General features: G+C 38.5%; 1 protein-coding gene across 8 annotated transcripts in view; it reads left to right on the top strand.

The window, feature by feature from the left end:
* LOC121330685 (la-related protein 1B-like) overlaps positions 1-18,905 on the top strand; it is a 48,103-nt gene extending 29,198 nt beyond the window's left edge. For 5 of the 8 annotated variants that reach the window (XM_041277452.1, XM_041277428.1, XM_041277438.1 and 2 more), the window contains 14 exons: positions 393-561; positions 2,088-2,232; positions 3,091-3,268; positions 3,771-3,940; positions 6,388-6,459; positions 11,466-11,840; positions 12,599-12,722; positions 14,376-14,587; positions 15,473-15,579; positions 15,974-16,134; positions 16,456-16,600; positions 16,815-16,924; positions 17,167-17,294; positions 18,608-18,905. In XM_041277452.1, coding sequence (XP_041133386.1) covers positions 393-561; positions 2,088-2,232; positions 3,091-3,268; positions 3,771-3,940; positions 6,388-6,459; positions 11,466-11,840; positions 12,599-12,722; positions 14,376-14,587; positions 15,473-15,579; positions 15,974-16,134; positions 16,456-16,600; positions 16,815-16,924; positions 17,167-17,294; positions 18,608-18,808 — 2,297 coding nt within the window. In that variant the 3' untranslated portion in view covers positions 18,809-18,905. The remainder of the gene's footprint in view (positions 1-392; positions 562-2,087; positions 2,233-3,090; positions 3,269-3,770; positions 3,941-6,387; positions 6,460-11,465; positions 11,841-12,598; positions 12,723-14,375; positions 14,588-15,472; positions 15,580-15,973; positions 16,135-16,455; positions 16,601-16,814; positions 16,925-17,166; positions 17,295-18,607) is intronic. The other 3 variants (XM_041277425.1, XM_041277417.1, XM_041277433.1) reach the window with 3 other exon arrangements.
* Positions 18,906-21,161: the final 2,256 nt, after the last annotated feature.

The raw sequence follows: 21,161 nt of genomic DNA, 5'->3' as shown, positions 1-21,161 counted from the left end.
CCTGGTCACAAAAGCAAAGTTTGTGGGGAATAATAGCCATTTTCTATACTTTTGAGGCATAAGCAATTAGGAAATAACACTTACTACCCAGGAACTACAAAAAAGGTACTTCCCAGGCATTCAAGTGTGGTGTGTTGTACCTTTTTTATTGCACAATGGCTTTAGCTCCAGCCTGCTAAACTAAGAAAGTGAGCAGTACTCTAGTGCTTACTTAAGTTGGTAATATGAAAAACCATTAACACGCTACACTAAAGTGAGCACTAACACTCAAGTGTTTGTGGATATGGTCGTTTTTACCAGTTTACTTCTTAATTTACCCTGGGTTTTGCTGCCAGTAGTGAATTGTTTCCATGTATGATTGGCTCTGACCCGCTGTGCCGGTCCCTCTGCAGTGCATTATGATCACTCATATGGGTACCTGGATCCCTACGCAAATGGTCCCGACACACAGTACCAGACAGAGTACAGCACCAGCATGATGTATTACTATGACGATGGCACTGGAGTGCAGATGTACACAGTGGAGGAAACCCTACTGAAAGAATATATCAAAAAGCAAATGTAAGTAAACATGCACACCTCAACACTGGTGCGTCCTACATGGACCACACTGAAATGTATTTCAAAGGGCGTACTATAAGCTTTTTGGTGTGTTTAAGGTTTCAGCTTAAGGGGTTTAGAAACGTTTTTTTAAAGTTATTGTTTATCACCAGTTTTTGAGGCTGTCCAGAGATTGGGATGAGAACATTTTCTCTTATTTATTGCTTGAATTATTTAATGTTAGTAAAATAGTGATGTGTGGTTTTAAGGATATACTAAACACCCTGTAGTATTTACAACAAATGCACATCTTACAGGGGCTTTTCCCCTCAGGTTTATTATGATATTTTATTCACATACGTTGGGTCGCAGATCAGCTGGGGAATAAAACTGAACCCGTTTTACAATGTGTTTATGCAAGCAAAGCGTGTGTCCTGTCTTTGGGTCCAAATTAAAGCCCCCTCTAACAATGCATACGCTGGTATTCCTTTCCCACAGTAGCCGTTTCAAAACACTTATGTTTCAAAAAATGTTTACATCAGAAAAAATAGCAATAGTAACTAATCCACTTGTAAACGCTACAGGATGTTTAGTGTAGTACTTTTTTTTTTTTTTTTTATAATAGATTCATCATCTGGGTATTTACTTTTTTTCTGAAATGAAAAGAATATTTTCAGAGCTGTTTTAAACTTCTATTTTAAGAAGCTGGGATATCTAGTTGTCTTCTGCAGACCTGAACAAAGAGAGAACTGAAGTCGTCATTATGTGTTGGCTGTCTGGTGTTTTCCGAACTGGTGGCTGTTTTTGTGTTTTGTGAAAACTAAAATGGCAACATGACAATTCTAATTTTGCTTTCGATGCACACATAGTTTCACTTGGCTGTCTGTAAAGCCACAGTTGTAATGAGGTATTATTATTATTTATTATTATTATTATTATTATTATTATTATTATTATTATTATTATTATTATTATAATTGGTGGTTGTAAGAAGGAGGTTGGTGCTGGACAGTGTGTTCGTGTTTTGTTTAGCAATCCTGTTGCTATTTTTAACAGTAGTTTGGCTGTAGACTTGCCTACCCACACATCTAGTAGCTAGTTTTGTCATTGTGTTGAGCAACCTGCTCCTGTTTTTCACATTAATTAACAAAGATACATTATGTACAGAAACATACTGTTAAAAACTAAATATTTTCATAAATACAGAATGTAGTATATAAACATACAATACAATATTAGTAAAAGCAAATTGTGTGTGTTGAGGGGCCATACAATGTAACAGACCACATAAAACATTAACGAATCACCTGAAATTGGAATACATACACTATGCAGTACAAGATCAGTTCAAGTCGAGACGGTAAAACAGCTGTAGTTATTTTTGTTATCCAGCAGGAGGGGCTCCATGTCAAGAAATAGACCTTCTTGTTTTATCACTGTACACAGATCACACTAGTGGGACTCCAGTTTTCACAGAGTAATATGCAGTTCAGTATTTTGTAATCCAGAAAATTGTTTATAAAATATATGCTTTTCTTTTTTTACAGTGAGTACTACTTCAGCCTACAAAACCTTGAAAGGGACTTTTTCTTGAGAAGAAAAATGGATGATGATGGATTCCTGCCGATTTCCTTGATAGCCAGCTTCCACAGGGTGCAGGCACTTACGACAGACATCGATCTCATCTTCAAGGTGATTCTGCACATTGAGAATTGGTTTTGTCTGTGTGCTGGGCTTGCTTTTTATGTTGTCGTTCATGTAGTGGTATAGAACAAAGCACACATGAAGAGCGTGAGTGCCAAGCCAGTGTGGAAACTAAACAGCAAAAAAGAAAACGTGAAGTAGACTTGCAAAAAAAAGTCTTCAATGTATTTAAATAAATGTATAAGCAGCATCGATGTATTGGTTAACATGTTTAGGTCTGATGCAGAATGTGAGCGCATGTATTTACAGTATAATCGTAAATCTCGAAAAACTACTCGCTTCTAAATCTTTTGTAGTCATTTTTGTATTACTTTAGTATAAATACATGTTAATTTGGATTCATATGTTGTTTTTTCTGACTTTATGTGAACGAAAAGACAGTTTTATCATTGGAAATAGGTAAATTTCAAAATATCACTGTCCTGGTCACAAAAGCAAAGTTTGTGGGGAATAATAGCAGTTTTCTATACTTTTGAGGCATAAGCAATTAGGAAATAGCACTTACTACCCAGGAACAAAAATTGTATTACATAGTGTAATTAGTAATAATTTTCTTATAAGGCTGCTCTCGGATTGTTGGTGTCTGTTCATTTTGGAGAATGAATGCAGAATTATCAAGCCGTGGTTTAGTCAATGCTTCAGTATGTACAATTAAACCAAAGATAAAAGTTCTATAATAGTGCAGTAAACACAATGTTCAAATTAGCCAACATCTTTGGGGTTGCAATAACTCACAAATCATACATTTTGTTTTCTAAACTATGTAGGAGGCATTTAAAAGGGGATAACCATTCAAAAAAAAAAAAAAAGCCCCAGTCTTGACTGAATTGCTTTTGCTGTGCTCAGGCTCTGAAAGACAGTACTGAGGTGGAGATTATAGACCAGAAGATCCGAAGGAAAGTGAATCCTGAGCTCTGGCCTATACCAGGCCCTGCTCCCCGTGACGCCCCTCGAACTGACTTCTCCCAGCTTATCAACTGCCCAGAGTTTATACCAGGACAGGCCTTCACCACACAAGCCACAGGTATGTGTGCGGCAATTGTGTAAGGACATCTGGAAAGTAGACTGGCTGTTTTTGGGCTGTTCTAGAATGTTTCTGTGTTATGTTATTGTATTAGTTTGTTGTGTATCTGGGAGCAGTATATCTTATGACATGTCATAAGTATTAAAAAATTGTGTGTTTGTCAAATAAATGCATAAATAAAAATAAGAGGTTAAGGATGTGTGTGTGCCCTTTTACAGTTGAGACTCAGCTGCTCTTAAAGCTCATCCAAGACACCTAACATTACAGGATGGCCCTCAATGGGAGATATCTAGCTATTTCTTATTGTACACGTTATTTATTTAGGTTTTAAGCAGTAAAAGTCTAAAGGGTGGATGGTCATTGCCTCCGGAGTGTTATTGCACATATGAGATGGCCTAGAAAATAACATGAGGTTGTAGGATTTAGAATAAGTATCCATCTGCTGAAAACAGCTGAAAAGCGGCTCTATAGCGATGGTTGCTTACTCTTCTCTCTGTTGTAGAGTCTGCACCCAGCTCTCCAAGAGCGAGCACAATCAGTCCAAAGAAGAATCTGGAACCCAGCAACCTGCAGACCATGTCTAAAGGGCTGTCCACAAGTCTGCCCGACCTGGAGTCTGAGCCCTGGGTAGAAGTGAAGAAAAGGCACCGCCCTTCTCCAGCCAAACTAAAGGTGAGCTTTTTTTTTTTTTTTTTTTTTTTATTATTTTGCTGTTCATTCATCTACATACAGTGTACTGTATCGGTCCACTACACAAACATACACGTTTAGTATTTTGTGGAGCCTCCTTTAGCGTGCACAATGCTGAAAAGCCTTTTTTGCCGCTCCATAAGGTCGCAGAATTCGTATGCATTGTTCACACGATGTGCTTGTGCTTGACAATAGGTCTTCTAGTCTGGCAGCAACAGATGTTTTCATCCCTCTACTGCAGTATCGCATTTCATACGACTGTTTTGTCGATGTCTAGTTCCCTCAATTAGGTCATCCTTATTGCTCTTCTCACTAATTTGGCACCCAACCATCACATAGTATTCAAATACAGGTAGCACTCTCCTTTGAGACTTGGCTGTGCCGGGACTGGACTTTAATATCTGCTACATCAGCAAAAACCTGACGTAGTATAATGCATGAAATGCTCAATATCTAGGATGGTCCTGACACTTTCCAGGAAGCTGCACATCTAAATATCCACCTATTCATAAGTTGTCTGTATATTCTAAAGCCCTTGTATCTATACAAAATCACTTTCTGTCCTAACTCACTTTTCAATACCAGTACACTACAGATACAGTTGTGATGTACCTGTCCACATTCATGTATGTTTAAATCGACAGTGTTCGGGTTCTGAACTTGTTTCCATGACGACCGCTGTCACATCTGTTAGAAAAGTTGTTGCTGTTATGTAATACAGCATGTTTTGCATCTTGTCCAACATCCTGTGAACGCGAAAGAATGAGACGAACAAAAAAGTGAAAGTGTGCTTTATCTCATAGTCACATTAATTAATTTTGTGGAGATTGTTTTGGCATTTTTTTGGTGTAGCCATGATAAAGGTACTGCTTACCGTAAAATGTAAAGCTGTTTAAAGTATTTAAACTGTAAAGCAAGATGTGCGCGTCCTTCAGAATATTCACTTAACTGTACTGATACAGTGTGGGTTTACCTGTCCTTACTTAAGCTGTTCTGAGTCGTATCGAAACAGTACCGGTATGAAACCTGCTCCTTTTTGAGTTTCGTACCGATACAGTTATATCAGTACGACACTCCAGTCAGGACAGATGTTTCGGAATGGTTCCGCAAACCCCACAAACTGAAGAATCATGTCAGAATTTGTTCATCGTTTTATTCTTTTATTCAGTAATTACTTTCTTCCTTTTTAAAAGTGGGCTTTTGCTTGGCTGATTTGGAGCCACTAGTCTCAAGTTTCCACTGGTGTGTCATGCAGTGGCCTGAAACCTAGTCTCCTGAAACCAAGTTCCAAGCAACAAATTGCTCAGTGATTTATATATATATATATATATATATATATATATATATATATATATATATATATATATATATATATATATATATTTTTAAAAAGGCTTTATATCATACAACTGTTTTTTTTTTCTTTTTTCTTTCTGCTTATGCAGTTTAGTAGTGTGCATCCCAGAACATTGTGCTACACAAAATTGGAAGACTTCTAACAAAAGAGCAGAAATAGAATAAGCAACCTTTAAACTAGTGGGAAAATATGTGAAAACAATGCTACAGGTTTTATACCTTTTATCTTTGTAAGTACCGTTTATGCAGCAACACTTCTTTACTTCATTTTTGACACTTACTGCAGGTTCATATTTTCCATACAGGATGTGTATTTTATTGTTGGTTTTGTGAAACAGGGCCAAGGCTCATTGTTTTTTTTTTTTTTTTTAAAAAGCGCTTAACTCAGTAGAATATACTCGCTACACTAGCGAGCAAGTTAAAAAATAAATACATATGGAAAATCATCTAGCAAGTATATTTCTTGTGAATAACCTGAAAACATAGCAACGTATGCAAATTAGGCTATGACATCACGAAATGTGACAGGGAATTCCCTTTGACTAGCTAGAATTTGTAGTGGATGGAAAACCATTTTTTCGCCATTATGTCGCTACTGTTGTTGTGGCAGTTTTACTGAGTAACTTATAAACTCTCGATAAATGGATGGGAAGTGCAATATTCTCAGCTTGCAGTATCAGAGGCAGTATCAGAACAACTTGCTTTGTTTATTTGAAGTGCTTAAGGTGTTAATGTACATAATGTTAATATTTACATTGTTTTCTGTGCTGTCGAAACCTTAACCTTAGGTGGGATTTGATCTGTAATTTGGCATATCATTGTCAAACCTTTAATCTTGTTAAGAATGAATGTTTTCCAGTTTAAATTCATTTGCACGGTTCATGACCCCCTCTGTTTAGTGTTTTCTGCCTGATTTTAAAAGGGGATATTTTGTGAAAGCATGCTGTTATTTTTTTCATATGTCCTCTTTATGGACATTTTCTGTTTTCTCTCACAAGTTTTCTTCTGTTGCACGTACTTTACTACTTCATTTATTTTCTTCATGCCATCTGTCTTTTTTGTTTCATTTGCAGGATATTGATAATGATATGCCCAGTAGTAGCCTCACCTGCCCTAAGGCCAACTTGGAATCCCTTTTTACTGCAGTTGAGTATTCAGATGTCCACTCATGGACATGGGTTCTCTCTTGAAGACCAGAGAGGTCTTCCTCTTTGCACGCATCCAGTACTTGAGTATTGTTACAGCGAATAATAAAACAAATGACTGAAATGTTGCTTCTACATTTAGTGAACTTTGTGTTGGTTTGTTGCTGTATATGAAATACAGAATCCCACTGCATAGCACTTTGAGCCATTTTGGTTTTACTGTAAGCTTTGTTCATCCTACCTAAACTTTCCCTCTGAATTCCCTAGTTCAGCTCAGGTGTGCCTAATTAAGCACAAATTAAAACCACTTGCAAGGAGCTGTGCAATTGGAGTCCCTGTGTTCCCAAGCTTTGAGAGCATGTTAAATAAAATAGGCACATCACAAGGCAATTTTGATCAAGGGAGCAAAGCCATGATGTGTCATGTGATTGCATAAGGTTTAGAGTTGTTTGCTTATATTTCAGCAGCTGGGGAACCTAGGACTACTTAGTCACGGGTCTTCAAAGGTTTGCAACTGATTGATCCATGTGTGGTGAAGAGCGACTGTGCAAAAGACAATGGGCCCGATCTTCAAAAGGTTTGCGCACCGTGCAGAGGGGTATGCGCGTCGCAAATGGCTGTTGTGCCAAAATTGTGCCAAGCTGCCATATTTGAAACGTCCTTTTGCGCGTCACATTCCATTCTGCGCTGTGCAGAAATAAAATGTATGCATCACGCAATATGGGGGGAGTGGCCGACAGCATGTGTGATCCTGGTTATTCGAAGGTATGCGCCAAGCACAAAACCAGGTTTGTGACGCGCAGAATAAGGATTGTAAAAGGACTGCGTAACTCAGCGCACACTACCATTCCAGCACTGACTACAAACCGGCAACAATGGTAAACGTGGGTAGCAGGCAGCATGTCCGTCGCCATGTGGATGTGAATGATGCAAGGCACACCCAGCAACAACAAACCCAACATAGGCGAAGATATGCTGAAAGGAACACATATGAGGAGCTCAGCAATGAGCAAGTGCCCAGGTATCGTCTTGACCGAAACATGCTGACTCATCTGTCACATGCTGCATGATGACTTGGCCAGAACAAACCTGCTCACTCATGCTTTGTCTGAGCAATTGGTAATGTCTGTCTGTATGTGTATCCTGGCTACCGAGACCTTCCAGAAGGTAGCAGGTGATACAGTGCGGATCACCCAGTCAGCCGTGTCCCACCACCTCGATAGGTTCATAACCGCATTGCTGCGACGTGCTGAGGAACGTATTAAATTCCCCAGTACCAGAGCAAACAGTGAGGAGATAATGCAGGGTTTTTATGAGGTTGTGCACCTGCAGGGCGTGGTAGGTGCAATTGACTGCACCCATATTGCTATCCGGGCACCTGTTTCGGTTGTCCTGTTCTGTCAGGATTCCAGTTGTATTTGGAATAGTGGGAAATTTGAGTAACTATTCCATGCCATGTAACCAGGGTATTCTGAATGAATCCGTCCGTATTCAGGATACTAGTATTCCGAAAACGTGATACCGAATACCCACTTAGTATTAGGATACTATCGGAATACTAGCCCCTCTAGACACCTTTTATTCAGAAAACCAGTTTTTTTCTAGACACACTAGTCATTGTTTTATAATCTATAACATATAAGATGTCGGCTTGTGTGCCCAACAAAGCCTTTGCAAAAACTGTGCACAAATATATTAGTACTTTATGACCCGAAACTGGTTGCCGACTGTACAATATCTTCCTATTTTTTAAAACATACAAGCAATAAGCCTCTTTTTTTGTTTCCATAATAACATATCTAACATGTTCATGTCATAGTGACGTTTATAGCGTATTCCCATGCCCAACAGACGAGTGTGGAAACATGCACTCACCTCTGTCCAGCACACTGCCTTTCTTGTTGTGTTCATACGGTCCTATTAGCATATGGTAATGCATAGGTAATTAGAAACGTGATACAAATGTATTCTAGGTGGATATTCAATATGCACATAGTGCAGTCATATTTGAATTGGGCAAAAGCCCTAATTCGTCTGAATATACCAATATCTGCGCAATAATTGTGATGCGCTAGTTCCAATAACTACGCACCGTTGAGTCAAATAGTGTCGGAGTTACAGTCCATTTTGGAGTTGGGTAAAATAATACAAATGTACAATAGTACAGAACCCTCCCCTCATCCACCCACACCGGATGGGCGGATCAGTTATGTGTTTTATCACTGATTATTGTATTGATATGATGGACAGCGGTAGTGTGTTTACATTTATAGTGTATATAGTGTTTATATGTGTTCTTCACTGCTCCACAGGTATATTCACATCTAACATGTGCCATCAAAGTATGGAAATGAAGAGTGTGAGAAGGATGAAGAGGGGAGGGGGTCCTGCGTGTTATCTTTGCTGTGTGTTGCCACAGATCTTTAAATTAATTGTATAAATACGTCATACACCCATCTTGTGGCCCATTGCTTTATTTGGCTAGTCCATAGGTTGCTGCGCATTACGGGTGAGGGGTGGCCACTGCAGTTCGGAGAGCCAATCACAGTCAGGGCACTCTTACTGTGAAAGGCATGCTTACGTTCTCCTAAAGCCGGACCACTGATACGATCAACCAATAGTATCGGTGTACCCTGTATTTTCTCGGCAGCAGTCCAATCATAAGTTAGCTGAGGCAGGACAAACAGTTCTGTTAACTGTAATTTCTGGCCGTTTTTATGCAGCTTTCCAGTCTGCTGAATGTCGATGTTGCTAATTGTATAGAGACTGTTCATTTACTGAGAAATCATAGTAGGTTACAATTAACATTTTAGGAGCGTTTTTAGAATTAGTTATTATTCTTACCAAAAGAAATGTCATAATGAAAAAAATCAATTTCGGCGACACTCAAAACCGTACAAACTGGGCTTAATCATGATCTTCAAATGGGTGAGTAGAATGAATAACATAATGGATTTCTGTGAATTGTGTATATAAAAATGCTTGATTTGATGTTTACTTTGCAGGTGAAGGAACTCGTTACATTTACAAATCACGGCACGACTTGCAATAAAAAAATCATCCAAAATAAAACCAGACAGTATCCAAAGCCTTTTTTTATTTTACTTCAAAAACATCAACTATGTCGGATCAGCTGGCCTTTAAAGAAACCTATATAGTATTTCCTCATGATACAATACTGCCCCTATTCAATAAAATTATCAATTCATTAATTTGAAAACTCAGCGCCTAGCTATGGAGCCAATTGTGTATTTGAATGGTCCGTATGTATGTGTGCATGATATATTGTGTGGGCTTGTCTGCTGTGATATCAGTACATACTGTGGCAACACCAATGTTTTTTTTACACAGAGAATTGTGAGGGTCTGGAATCAACTCCCCAGTAATGTTGTTGAAGCTGACAACCTGGGATCCTTCAGGAAACTGCTTGATGAGATTTTGGGATCAATAAGCTACTAACAACCAAACGAGCAAGATGGGCCGAATGGCCTCCTCTCGTTTGTAAACTTTCTTATGTTCTTATGTTCTAATGTTCAATGATAGCAGCTTGTCGGGATAATATCATTACTAATGGTGACTGTCCATCATTCTGCATTCTCACTTGGCTGTTGTGTGCAGTTGCTATATTTGTAGTGAATGCGCAGATGGTTTGCGAGGCACAAACATATTTGCGAATTCCTCAAAAAAACTGTTATATTCCAATGTCTCTCAACTGCTTTGTGCCGTTTTGGAATATCTCTCATTTTGTGCCAAAGCACTATTTTTTTGCGAGGCACAAATTCTAGCGAGGGGATTGCGTAAAGATCGAAGATTGGGCCCAATGGCAGCAGAGGAATGCGACCTGTTAAAGGCTGGTTAATACGCACAGTAAAACAAACACCAGGTGCAGACAGTTTGCAAGCTGTATTAACCAGATGATTTGAGGGAGGTTCCGCATTGAAGGGGGGTCCACTTTATTCAGAGATGCAGAATGCGAGCTACAACCATAAAACCAAGTATATGTTGGACCTTTTTAATGACATGTTTAAGTAGAGTATCGACACAAAGTAAGGATTTTGTTCAGTATTCCATAGTAAGCAATCACTGTGCTTCCTAGTTTGTCGCATGATTACATATGATTGGTATTTTTCTGATAGTCATACAGGCCTAGCTCAACAGTTTGCTATACGAAGTTATATAAAATATTAACTAAGAATTTGAGACAAATCAAATCAAAATTATCGCTGCATTAAAGGGAAGATTCACTGAATTCAAGTATTTAACTTGGTAATTTCACGAAGTGACCCCAGTGTAGATTCTGAAGAATTTGTTCAGTTCTATGTTCTGTTTTGCCATTCCTCAATTGGACAGCATCTGGTACTGCTTCACAGTATGCAAGAATTGGTGTGTACCAATGTTATATAGCTTTTTTTTTTTTAATCTGGTTATCTCATTTACATTTCTTCCAAAACCCTTTGATATGCATTGCTGCCAGTGCTCCACTGTAAACTAGCTGATTTGTCAATGTTTTGCATTAGACTGGACTGTCACCAAGAGCACATTTCCTTTCCTTTGTAATTGAATGGAGCTGTTATACTAGGGCAGCCAAGGATTTACAATGCTTTAGAAAGAGGGCAGGCTTTTTTTGATATTGCTACTGCACAGATCTGCTGCAGCAGAGTAAATTAACCTCATGTTTTCTCCATGTGTGAACTGTTAATGATCTGATCCTTATTTTCTTGCCTAAATAATACATAAACCAGGCTTCCCTAGTATGATTGTTTTTCAAAAGTGTCCATCTTTAAGTAACATTGTCAGACAACGTTAGCTTTCTTGCTGAGCTTGCTGCATTTCAGTTTGTCTAAAATGAGGACAATTCTCAATCCATTCTTCCTCATCAGGCTCTGATCTAAATTAGGACAAGGGGCAACAGAATCCAGAGCGCTGAATGGATAGTGAGAAGGACAGGGAGATGGTGGGCACGTGCAAAGAAAGCTTCTGAAGTAACATGTTTCATTGCCTTCCAGGAAAGCGCCGAGCAGCAGCCTAACCCGAGCCCCAAGCTGAAGCAGCCGTCCCCACAGGAGGCAGAGCAGGAGGAGCTGGACTTCATGTTTGACGAGGAGATGGAGCAGATCACTGGCCGCAAAAACAACTTCACCGACTGGTCCGACGAAGACGACTCGGACAACGAGATTGATGACCACGACGTCAACAAGATCCTGATCGTCACGCAGACCCCGCCCCACCTGCGCAAACACCCCGGGGGGGACCGCACCGGCAACCACGTCTCGCGGGCCAAAATCACCAGCGATCTCGCCAAGGCCATCAATGACGGCTTGTATTACTACGAGCAGGACCTGTGGATGGACGAAAGCGACACTGAATACGCCACCATAAAAGTAAGACTAATATTCCTTCTTGGTAGGATCGTTGAGAGAATATACAAAAAGAGTTAGTATATGCGTGGCTAATTTATCCCCATCGTGTTTTATATAAATATGCCGAATTTACAGACAGGTTATTTTGTTAGACAGTTAAATAATTGCTATGATTCCCCTCACCACAAGGTGGCACTATACAAGCAATGCAAATTATCTAAAAGGGACCGACTTTCCTGACGTTCAAGGTTACAAGTACTTTACAAATCTGAAACCAGCTTATCTGAGCTAAATGTGTGTGAATGTACAGTGTTGTGTAAATATTGAAGACGTGATAATTTAATGCCACGTTTTGTTCAGATATAAATGTAACTAACTAAAAAAAAATAAATAAATAAATAAATAAATTGTAATGTGAAGTTAGCAGTATTTTTTACATTACTAACTATTTTTAAATTCAAAGTTATATGAGCCGTATTTTAATTTTCTTACTTTTTGTAACAATTCTGACAAAAGTCCTAGTCATACAAGCACTAAAACAACTATACAAATAACTTCATCTGAATAATATCCTGAAAATCCCATCTCTGTCAGTAAACATACTTCCAAAACTCAGTTGGGCCTTGTTGTCTTTACATACTTGTTGTTAAAATGCATAACTCAGAGCTAAGGGAACAAAAAAATTCTACTTTAACCAGTCAATATTACAGGCTTTCAATCGGTCTGGACCATTGCTAATGTTTAGTTTTCACTGTGACTTTTTTCTCTGTTTGTTCTAGCAGGAGGTGGAGAACTTCAAGAAGCTCAATCTTATCAGCAAAGAGCAGTTTGACAATCTGGCTCCTGAACCTGCAACCAATTCTTCCCAGGAAGTGCCGCCTGGCCCTCCCAAACCACAGCAAGGTGCAGAGTCCTCGTCCAGATCGGTAGCTAGCCTGCGTAAAGGACAGGGTCCTTGTTTCCCTGCTGCATGATATGTTCAGTCAGCAGTTTTAAGGAAAACTTCCCACAAGCTTTAGTAGAGCATGGCTTCATGCTGTTCTCAAGCTTAACTCTTTTACAGAAGACATGGCCTTTTTTACTCAGCCTCTGCATCTGTACCCAGATATGATACGAGCATCATTAAACTTCTCCGCCCTGCAACCAAGTTGTTTTATGCCCTGTATCATCTTAGTTATCTGTTGAGGCATAAATCTTGTCTCACATATATGTGATTTTTATCATTACATTACATAGCTGCTTTTGCTAGAAACTGGAAATGTGTTGAATGATTACACTATGTAACACAATTTTTGTTCCTGGGTAGTAAGTGCTATTTCCTAATTGCTTATGTCTCAAAAGTATAGAAAATGGCTATTATTCCCCACAAACTTTGCTTTTGTAACCAAGACAGTGATATTTCAAAATATCACTATTTCCAGTGGGAAAACAGGCAAATGTGTGTCTTTTTGTTCACATAAAGTCAGAAAAAAACAACATAAAAATCCAAATTAACATGTACTTATACTAAAGTAATACAAAAACGACTACAAAAGATTTAGAAGTGAGTAGTTTGAGATTTACGATTATACTGTATTTACAGTATATCTCGAAAAACTACTCGCTTCTAAATCTTTTGTAGTCATTTTTGTATTACTTTAGTATAAATACATGTTAATTTGGATTCATATGTTGTTTTTTCTGACTTTATGTGAACGAAAAGACACACATTTGCCTGTTTTCCCACTGGAAATAGTGATATTTTTGAAATATCACTGTCCTGGTTACAAAAGCAAAGTTTGTGGGGAGTAATAGCCATTTTCTATACTTTTGAGGCATAATCAATTAGGAAATAACACTTACTACCCAGGAAGGAAGAAAAAAAAATAAAAAAATTGTTACACAGTGTTATTCTTCTATTAAGGGCTATATTATTATTGTGTCAGATGTTTCAAGAAAGGGACAAATATTGTACAAATATGTACACATGTTAATTAATCCACGTGTCTAGCAAGCTAAAATGGGTGTCCTTAGCCTTACAAAGTAAATCGGACAGTGGACTTGAGTTTAGCCAGCAGCCTTGGTTCATCCCCTCAGTTGCATAACTTTTGGGTTGTTTTTTGTTGGTGCATAAATGGGGTCTAGTTTTAGAAACCATACCGTCATATTATCCCCCACACACAGATCATTGTTTTTACTGAAGGAGTTTTATAAAAGCAGTCCTATCCAATTCAGATCACCACACCACTTACAGTACCAGTTATAAATAAGAAGTAAATATGCTGGTGGTATAAACAGCATTATGAACAATTTTGAGATTTATTTATTGTGATTTCAAGACCTGTTTATTTAGAATATTAGTGTTATGGACTGCAGACCAGCTGTTTTGGCATGTACATATTTGTTTGACCACTCATGTGTATCCTTATGTATTGACATTTCTTATGTGCACAGTTCCCTTTAGTGGACGTGTACAGAATAATGTACCTGTGTCCATATCCATACTGAAATTGTATACTGAGGAAATGTATCACCTGCTCTTCTTATCCATAAATTATCTTACTTGTCAACCCTTAGGTTTCACAGAAGAGCTGGCTAACAAGCTGTTTGGAGCTCCAGAGCAACCAGTGTCCAACATCGCCCGGTCATTGCCAACAACTGTACCAGAGTCTCCCATAGTGTACCCACCCAGAACCCCCAAAACTCCCCGCACACCCCGGCTGCAGGACCCCACCAAAACACCAAGGTTCTACCCCGTCGTGAAAGAAGGGGGCAACATCGATGGAAAGGTACAGATTATTGACAGCTCTCATGGACTTGACATAATTGTATTATATATCTATAAATGCACATTAAAAGTAACTTGATTTGAAGCAGTGGCATAAACATTTCAACAAAAACAGAATCTGCCATTATCTGCCATAATAAACTGACCACTTCTATACAGTTGTAAACCAGTGCAGATTATACGATAAAGTACGTTTTTTAAATCAGAGGCTCTTAATTAGCTTTAGTACCCTCCTTATTTTCTTTCCCATTTTTTATTTCAAATGCACATTGAGGCACCATGCACCAGACCACTCTTCATGCAGGATGGCATAGTTGACAACAAAATAAAAATGGAAACTTTTCTGTTCAGCATGGGAGACAATAGTTTGAAATATCTTTAAAAAGTTAAGCTGCAGAAATTCAGCTAAATGGCTGGAAATGTAATTATAAAACAGGTTTGATACATAAAGCTTGGTTACAGATTTTAGTGACTTTAGCATGACATCACAATATATACTGATATCCCATCTTGTTTAATTAAATTGATAAATAGCTAGGAGAGATTGTGAAGTTGTGTAGGGTAATTCACCTTTGCATTATTAAAAGAAGAGAAAGGTGTGTGTGTGTGTGTGTGTGTGTGTGTGTGTGTGTTGTACTTTACATATTCCTGAAAGTAGTTTGAACGTTGTGCGTTCTATGCTACAGGAAGATGCCTTGCAAACTGCTGATCAAACCTCGGTAGAAAATAATAAAAATGTATGCATTAAAAAACAAGAACAGAAGCAGCTATGTACCAGATGTTCTGTTTTGTGCCATTATGTTTTGGTCAACTGAACAATTCTTAATGTAATCTGGTAAGTGAAACGACTCAGACATCTGTTGTTAATGACTATTGTTTGTTTCAGACTCCCAGAAAGAGGAAGACTCGGCACAGCTCAAACCCGCCCCTGGAGTGCCACGTGGGCTGGGTCATGGACTCCAAAGAACACAGGCCGCGCACGTCATCAGTCAGGTAACTCTTCATGAAGGGATTCATGTTTAAAAGGCCAGCCCACTGTGTTGGTCTGACCACAACTTGCACCTACAGCAGTGTTCTACTGCACTACTGATTTAAAAAAAAAAAAAAACAGTGTACTGACAGGGATTTTGGGTAACTACCCCTCAAGTTTTAACACACCTTTTTATTTTTAATGGTACTGTCATTCACTGCAGTGCAAATAAAGGCGCTGTGGACTGACCATTATAGCGAATACAGGCTCTTTCCTTTTTTCTGATCTTCGACTGAAGTCAGATACTTCTTGAATAGGGCTAAACGAGAGCTTTTTCGTTCAGTCGGACATTCGTGGAGAGACACAAGTCGAGCTGCTCAAATGTTTTACATGTTGTATTGCATTTTGTTTTCACAGCAGTTCCAACGCCTCACCGTCTGAAGGAGCTCTGCTTGTTGACAGCCATGGCTGCACGCCCCACTCTCTGCCCAAGTTCCAACATCCCTCCCATGAGCTTCTGAGAGAGAATGGCTTCACACAACAAGTTTACCACAAATACCGCAGAAGATGCCTAAACGGTATGTATTGGCTGCTTATTATTTCAGCACTGTCTGGTGGTGTTGAGATTTAAACTTGAATACCACATAGTCATCTAAGGTGTCAACACAGATAAGGAGGAAAATAGGAAGGGTAAAACGATTGAAACATGAGTGGAACATGAGGGGTGAAATAAACACAAAACCATTAATCCCCTCTTCACCACTGATTTGAAATGAGTTGCTTACAGAACACACAATGTTAATTGTATTAAGAATTCAAGTGGTTGGGGTTTATCACAACTGTCTCTCAAGCATTCGCTGCAAGTATTTTTATAGTTGTACTTTTATTTTTTTCCTCAGAGAGAAAACGGTTGGGAATTGGACAGTCTCAAGAAATGAATACCTTGTTCAGGTTTTGGTCATTCTTCCTCAGAGATCATTTTAACAGGAAAATGTATGAGGAGTTTAAACAGTCAGCTTTGGAAGATGCAAAGGAAAACTACAGGTACGAAGAATAACCAAACATGACACAATTTTAAGTAATAAACTGAAGTTGCATGGACAAGGGTCATTATTGGTTACGAGTTTCTTGTCTACAGTTATCCAAATACAGCTTAGAGTTCTGATGCAGGCACAAGCAGACTCTGTTGCTTTTAACACATGATTACATCTCTGCTGCATTTGTACCTTGTTTGCGGAGGTCTGTTTTTCTGCTCTAGGTATGGCCTGGAGTGTCTCTTCCGCTTTTACAGCTATGGTTTGGAAAAGAGATTCAGGCCTGATATCTTTCAGGATTTCCAGGAAGAAACGCTTAGAGACTATGAAACTGGTCAGTAGTCTTTCTTTTATAAAGTGATTTGCTTTGTTTCTTTAATAAACATTCATTCAAGAAATGGATTGAAGTAAAGTGAAGCCATACAGATGGGGAAGTGGGTTGCAGTTAGGTGGCATTTCAATTGCGGCATTTCCAATTGTGTGGGAAAAAAAAAAGATCTTAAAAGAAAGAATGACAGAAACTTAGACATGAGGAGTATTATTGTGTAATGTGTTGTGTAAAATATTCGTTATTAGGACAACTGTATGGACTAGAGAAATTCTGGGCCTTCCTAAAATACTCTCAAGCCAAAAACCAGTCCATCAACCCCAGGCTGCAGGAGCACCTGAGCAAGTTCAAGAGACTCGAGGACTTCAGAGTGGATGTGAGTTTCTGTGATAAAACAGCACATTTTAGTTTTCTCTGTTATTGTAATACAGTGCAATCTGTTTATAAGAATCACTGATATAAGGGAATCAACGTCATAGTGATCAAAACCACTGGGACAAAATCATTCCTATACTAACCATGTTAAAATACTTTGCTTGTAAGAATCAAGCAATCCTCTTAAGAATCATTTTGGGGCAAACTGACTACATGTAATACGGTACTGTATCAAGTGCAATGATGTGTACAGCCAATAAAATCTGTTTTTGAATTTGAATTTGATCACATCTCGCGTGATTGGCACGTACGCAGCATGGTTCGTGCAGTGAACACTGCATTGTATGTAATCAAACGTGACTGCGCCACTGCATTGTGCAGGTATGTTTTTTGTGTTCTGTTATTGAAAATTTGTTTAAAGTGAATACACAGTCATTGAATACATACTGAGTACAGCAGTGTTATTGTGTGATATGCATGTAAAAATGTAAGATTTGCGTCGCAACTGATAATAAGCCACAGATGCTTAAATGCAGTGGTAGTCCTGACAATAAAATACTGTACTGTAATGTCATTTTAATTAAAGGCCATTACACATAATGCCATACGGCAGTTAAATTAGGCACCCTCACGAGACGATCGCTTCTCAAGTATACTGTAGTAAAATAGGATTCTACAGCCTTGAGTAAACATAATCATGATCATACAACAAGGTGTTTACACTCAAGGACTTGTTTTCATTGTTTTGATGTATTGTGAATGAGCACCATTGACATTTGTATATTGTATATAAACTGCTGCTGGTGGTGGTTGGTGTTATTTTTCTTGCAGTGTGGTAGGGAAACAACTGCTAATAAAACAAACAAACAAAATAAACCTTGCTTTCAGTTGGAGAACTAACTAAACAATACTTTGTGTGGTCCCTGTGCATACATGTGGGAACTCATGACATCTAGTGGTCAACCCATTATACTGCAGGGAACAAAGCTTTCCATCTGCACCACAGTAATCATATCTGGCCGCTTTTAAGAATCAACCACTTATAAGAATCAGATCATCCGGGACGGATGGGATGCCTATAAGAGAAGTGCACTGTATGTGCAATATGTTAAAAGGTTAAGAGTAGTGTCCCTCAATCTGTTACTCTGCTCCTTTGGGTCATTCCCCTGTCCTCAGAAGGGCATTACTCTAATCGAACCTAGAAAACACAAGAGTATGAACTAGCATCAAGAAAAGAGAGACAAGGTCTCATCTTGGCAGTGTTAGGAAGGTGAAAAAAACTAAACGATTCCCAATGTCTGAATTTCCTTTCAGCCGCCAATCGGAGAGGAGGCTGGTAGAAGGGGACGTCTCTCCTCCTCTTCTGCTGCAGAGGAAGGGGGGCGCCGGAGACACCCATCCAACACCTCAGCCAGGCCAGCGACTGCTGCCAACCAGCCCCCTGTCTCACTGAACACAGGGCCCAAAGAGAACACTGCCAACACTGCCGAGGACACTGACACAGCTGAGAAATAAAGACTTCACCAGGGTTTCTCTGCCTGTTTATATAAAATAACAGTATTTTTCAGTTTAAGGAACCTGTGAGGGTGCTAAAACAAACAAAAACAACTGACAAACAAACAACCATATATATATATATATATATATATATATATATATATAGATATATATATAATAGACTTATAAAGATTTGCCCCTCTGTGCATCGTCTGTGAACCTCATCTGTCTACAAATGTCACCAGGGTCTCACATACTTTAACATGTTTCAATTTGGATTCATAGAAATGATTGGCCTAGGGTCTTCAAGATCTTATTGAACTAAAAGTTTACAACAACAAAAAATGCATTCCTGCATTGTATGCAAAAAGAGAAAATCTTTTGGGATGCCTTAATCAAGGAGGATTTCTTACTTCTTAAAGAAGACACTGTATTTGTAGTCCTGTTACCATAGTAGTGCTTTTGAATTCAACTTGCTCCTTTTTTTAACCCTGTCAGGTCTGACACGAAAACCGGAAAGTGTAGGTCTTTAAAGGGGGAGGGAGCACGGTGATGAGGGGCTAATTGATTTCTCGAAGTTGTATTTAATTCACAGTAGAATCTGAATTCTTCACACAGTGTTAAGATGGTTTTGTGATGTGCTAGGTATGAAGTCTACAAAGGTTGACACTCATTGCATTTGACAACTTGAGAGGTTTCAGTTATTGAAGGTTCATTCAAATTGTTGTTCGAGCTTGAGGAAGGAATGTCAAACAGAAAAGAGGAATGTACGTCAATAATAACTAGCCTGCTTTCTCTTGCATCACTAATGAAGTCTTGCACTGCTACTTAATATAATAAATGCTGAGCTGCATGTGCATTGAAGCAAGTGGTTTAAAAGAAGTCTGATTTATCCTCTATTCAAGACCTTAGTTTTACCTTCATTTTATAGTTTAGAGTTTCTTTAAAGACACATACAATCTATTTGTAATTATTTTCATGTTATGGGTGGACATTCATTTAGTAGGGTTTTGTTTTAATTTTTTGTGGGTAATTGCTTTCTGTTTTGCTGAAATTATTTTAATCCTTTTTTCTCTTAATTTAGAATTAATTTGGAATGAAGTCACTATTTAAAGTATATTCACTGGACGTTGCTTTTGTAGAATGTTTAGGTCTTCTTGGCTATTCACTGGGAGACTGGAAAAGCCTGGGCAGGTACTATTTTTTTTTTTATTAGTTAGCAGTGTTCTATCTGTATACCACACATCCTAGATAACTATGTCCATCTGCAAAGGATTTCATCTACTGAAGTGTCATTACATAACAGCCCAATGCGTAACCCAAGATGTTCTCTGAATGCTCAAATTGTAAAATATTTGGATTGAAGATTGTATATACCAGTAATCAGTATTTACTCAACATTTAGACTTAGTGTGTGTGTAACTTGTGGTAATTTTTTTTTCTCCAATTTTTAAAAAATGCCTATAAAAACAACAAAATGAATTGTAAAAAGCCATTTTCAGTGTTGTGTGCCTGATTTCTTTTCACTTGCATTATACCAACTTAAATAAAAGAAGTGGGAAGCATGGCGAGGGACCATACATTTGTGCAGCTGTTATATCCCATGCTAGGGATTTGTACGTCAGGTAACACTGGGAGTGTATGAAGGCACCTCTGTCTCAAACGTACATTTAAACATTTGCCGTGGGTGGATGTAGGTCATGGTGCTTTATTCATAATACAAACAGCCACACATGTGCAGAAACTGACCTCTTGGCTGTTTTTATTACCACAAGTTGTCAACTGCCTATTCATTCATTCATTCATAGGAGTGTGGTCGTTCTAGCTCAAATGGACCAAATGCTATGGAGGTGCTTCCTCCATTTGTGGTTGATGATGATGCAAAGCTAAAATTGGTAATATTCCTCACATGTTGAGAAAATCTCCCAATTTCTTAGGTGGCAGCTCACCTCCTAGACCAGTGGTTTAAAACCCGACCCTGTGTCTGCTGGTTTTCATTCCAATTGAGCTCTCAAATGTCATTGCTGTGAACTCTTAAACAATTGCAGAGTTCAAGTTACTTATAAAATGTTCTAGCTAACTTGAAATCTGCAACTGTTTAAGAGCTGAAAACAATTACAAATATCTAATTAAGAAATTATCATTTCAATTAAGGGTCTAGTTTAGTAATTGAGAGCTCAGTTGGAATGAAAACTGTCACTTAGTGGGTCCCCAGGACTGGGGTTGAATACCAATGTCCTAGACAAATAATGTTAGTGTATAAATATAGATAGATATAGCACAACTGAAAATATCTCATTTATTTTACGAGTTAGCCTTGGACCCTTCACCTTCCTCATGTGCTGAAATGGAGGCGATGAGGCCAAGGCTA

This window comes from Polyodon spathula, chromosome 2 (assembly GCF_017654505.1).
Source record: "Polyodon spathula isolate WHYD16114869_AA chromosome 2, ASM1765450v1, whole genome shotgun sequence".
Taxonomy (NCBI): Eukaryota; Metazoa; Chordata; class Actinopteri; order Acipenseriformes; family Polyodontidae; genus Polyodon; species Polyodon spathula.
The sequence above is the reverse complement of the archived record's forward strand: the minus strand, read 5'-3'. Positions and strand labels throughout refer to the sequence as shown.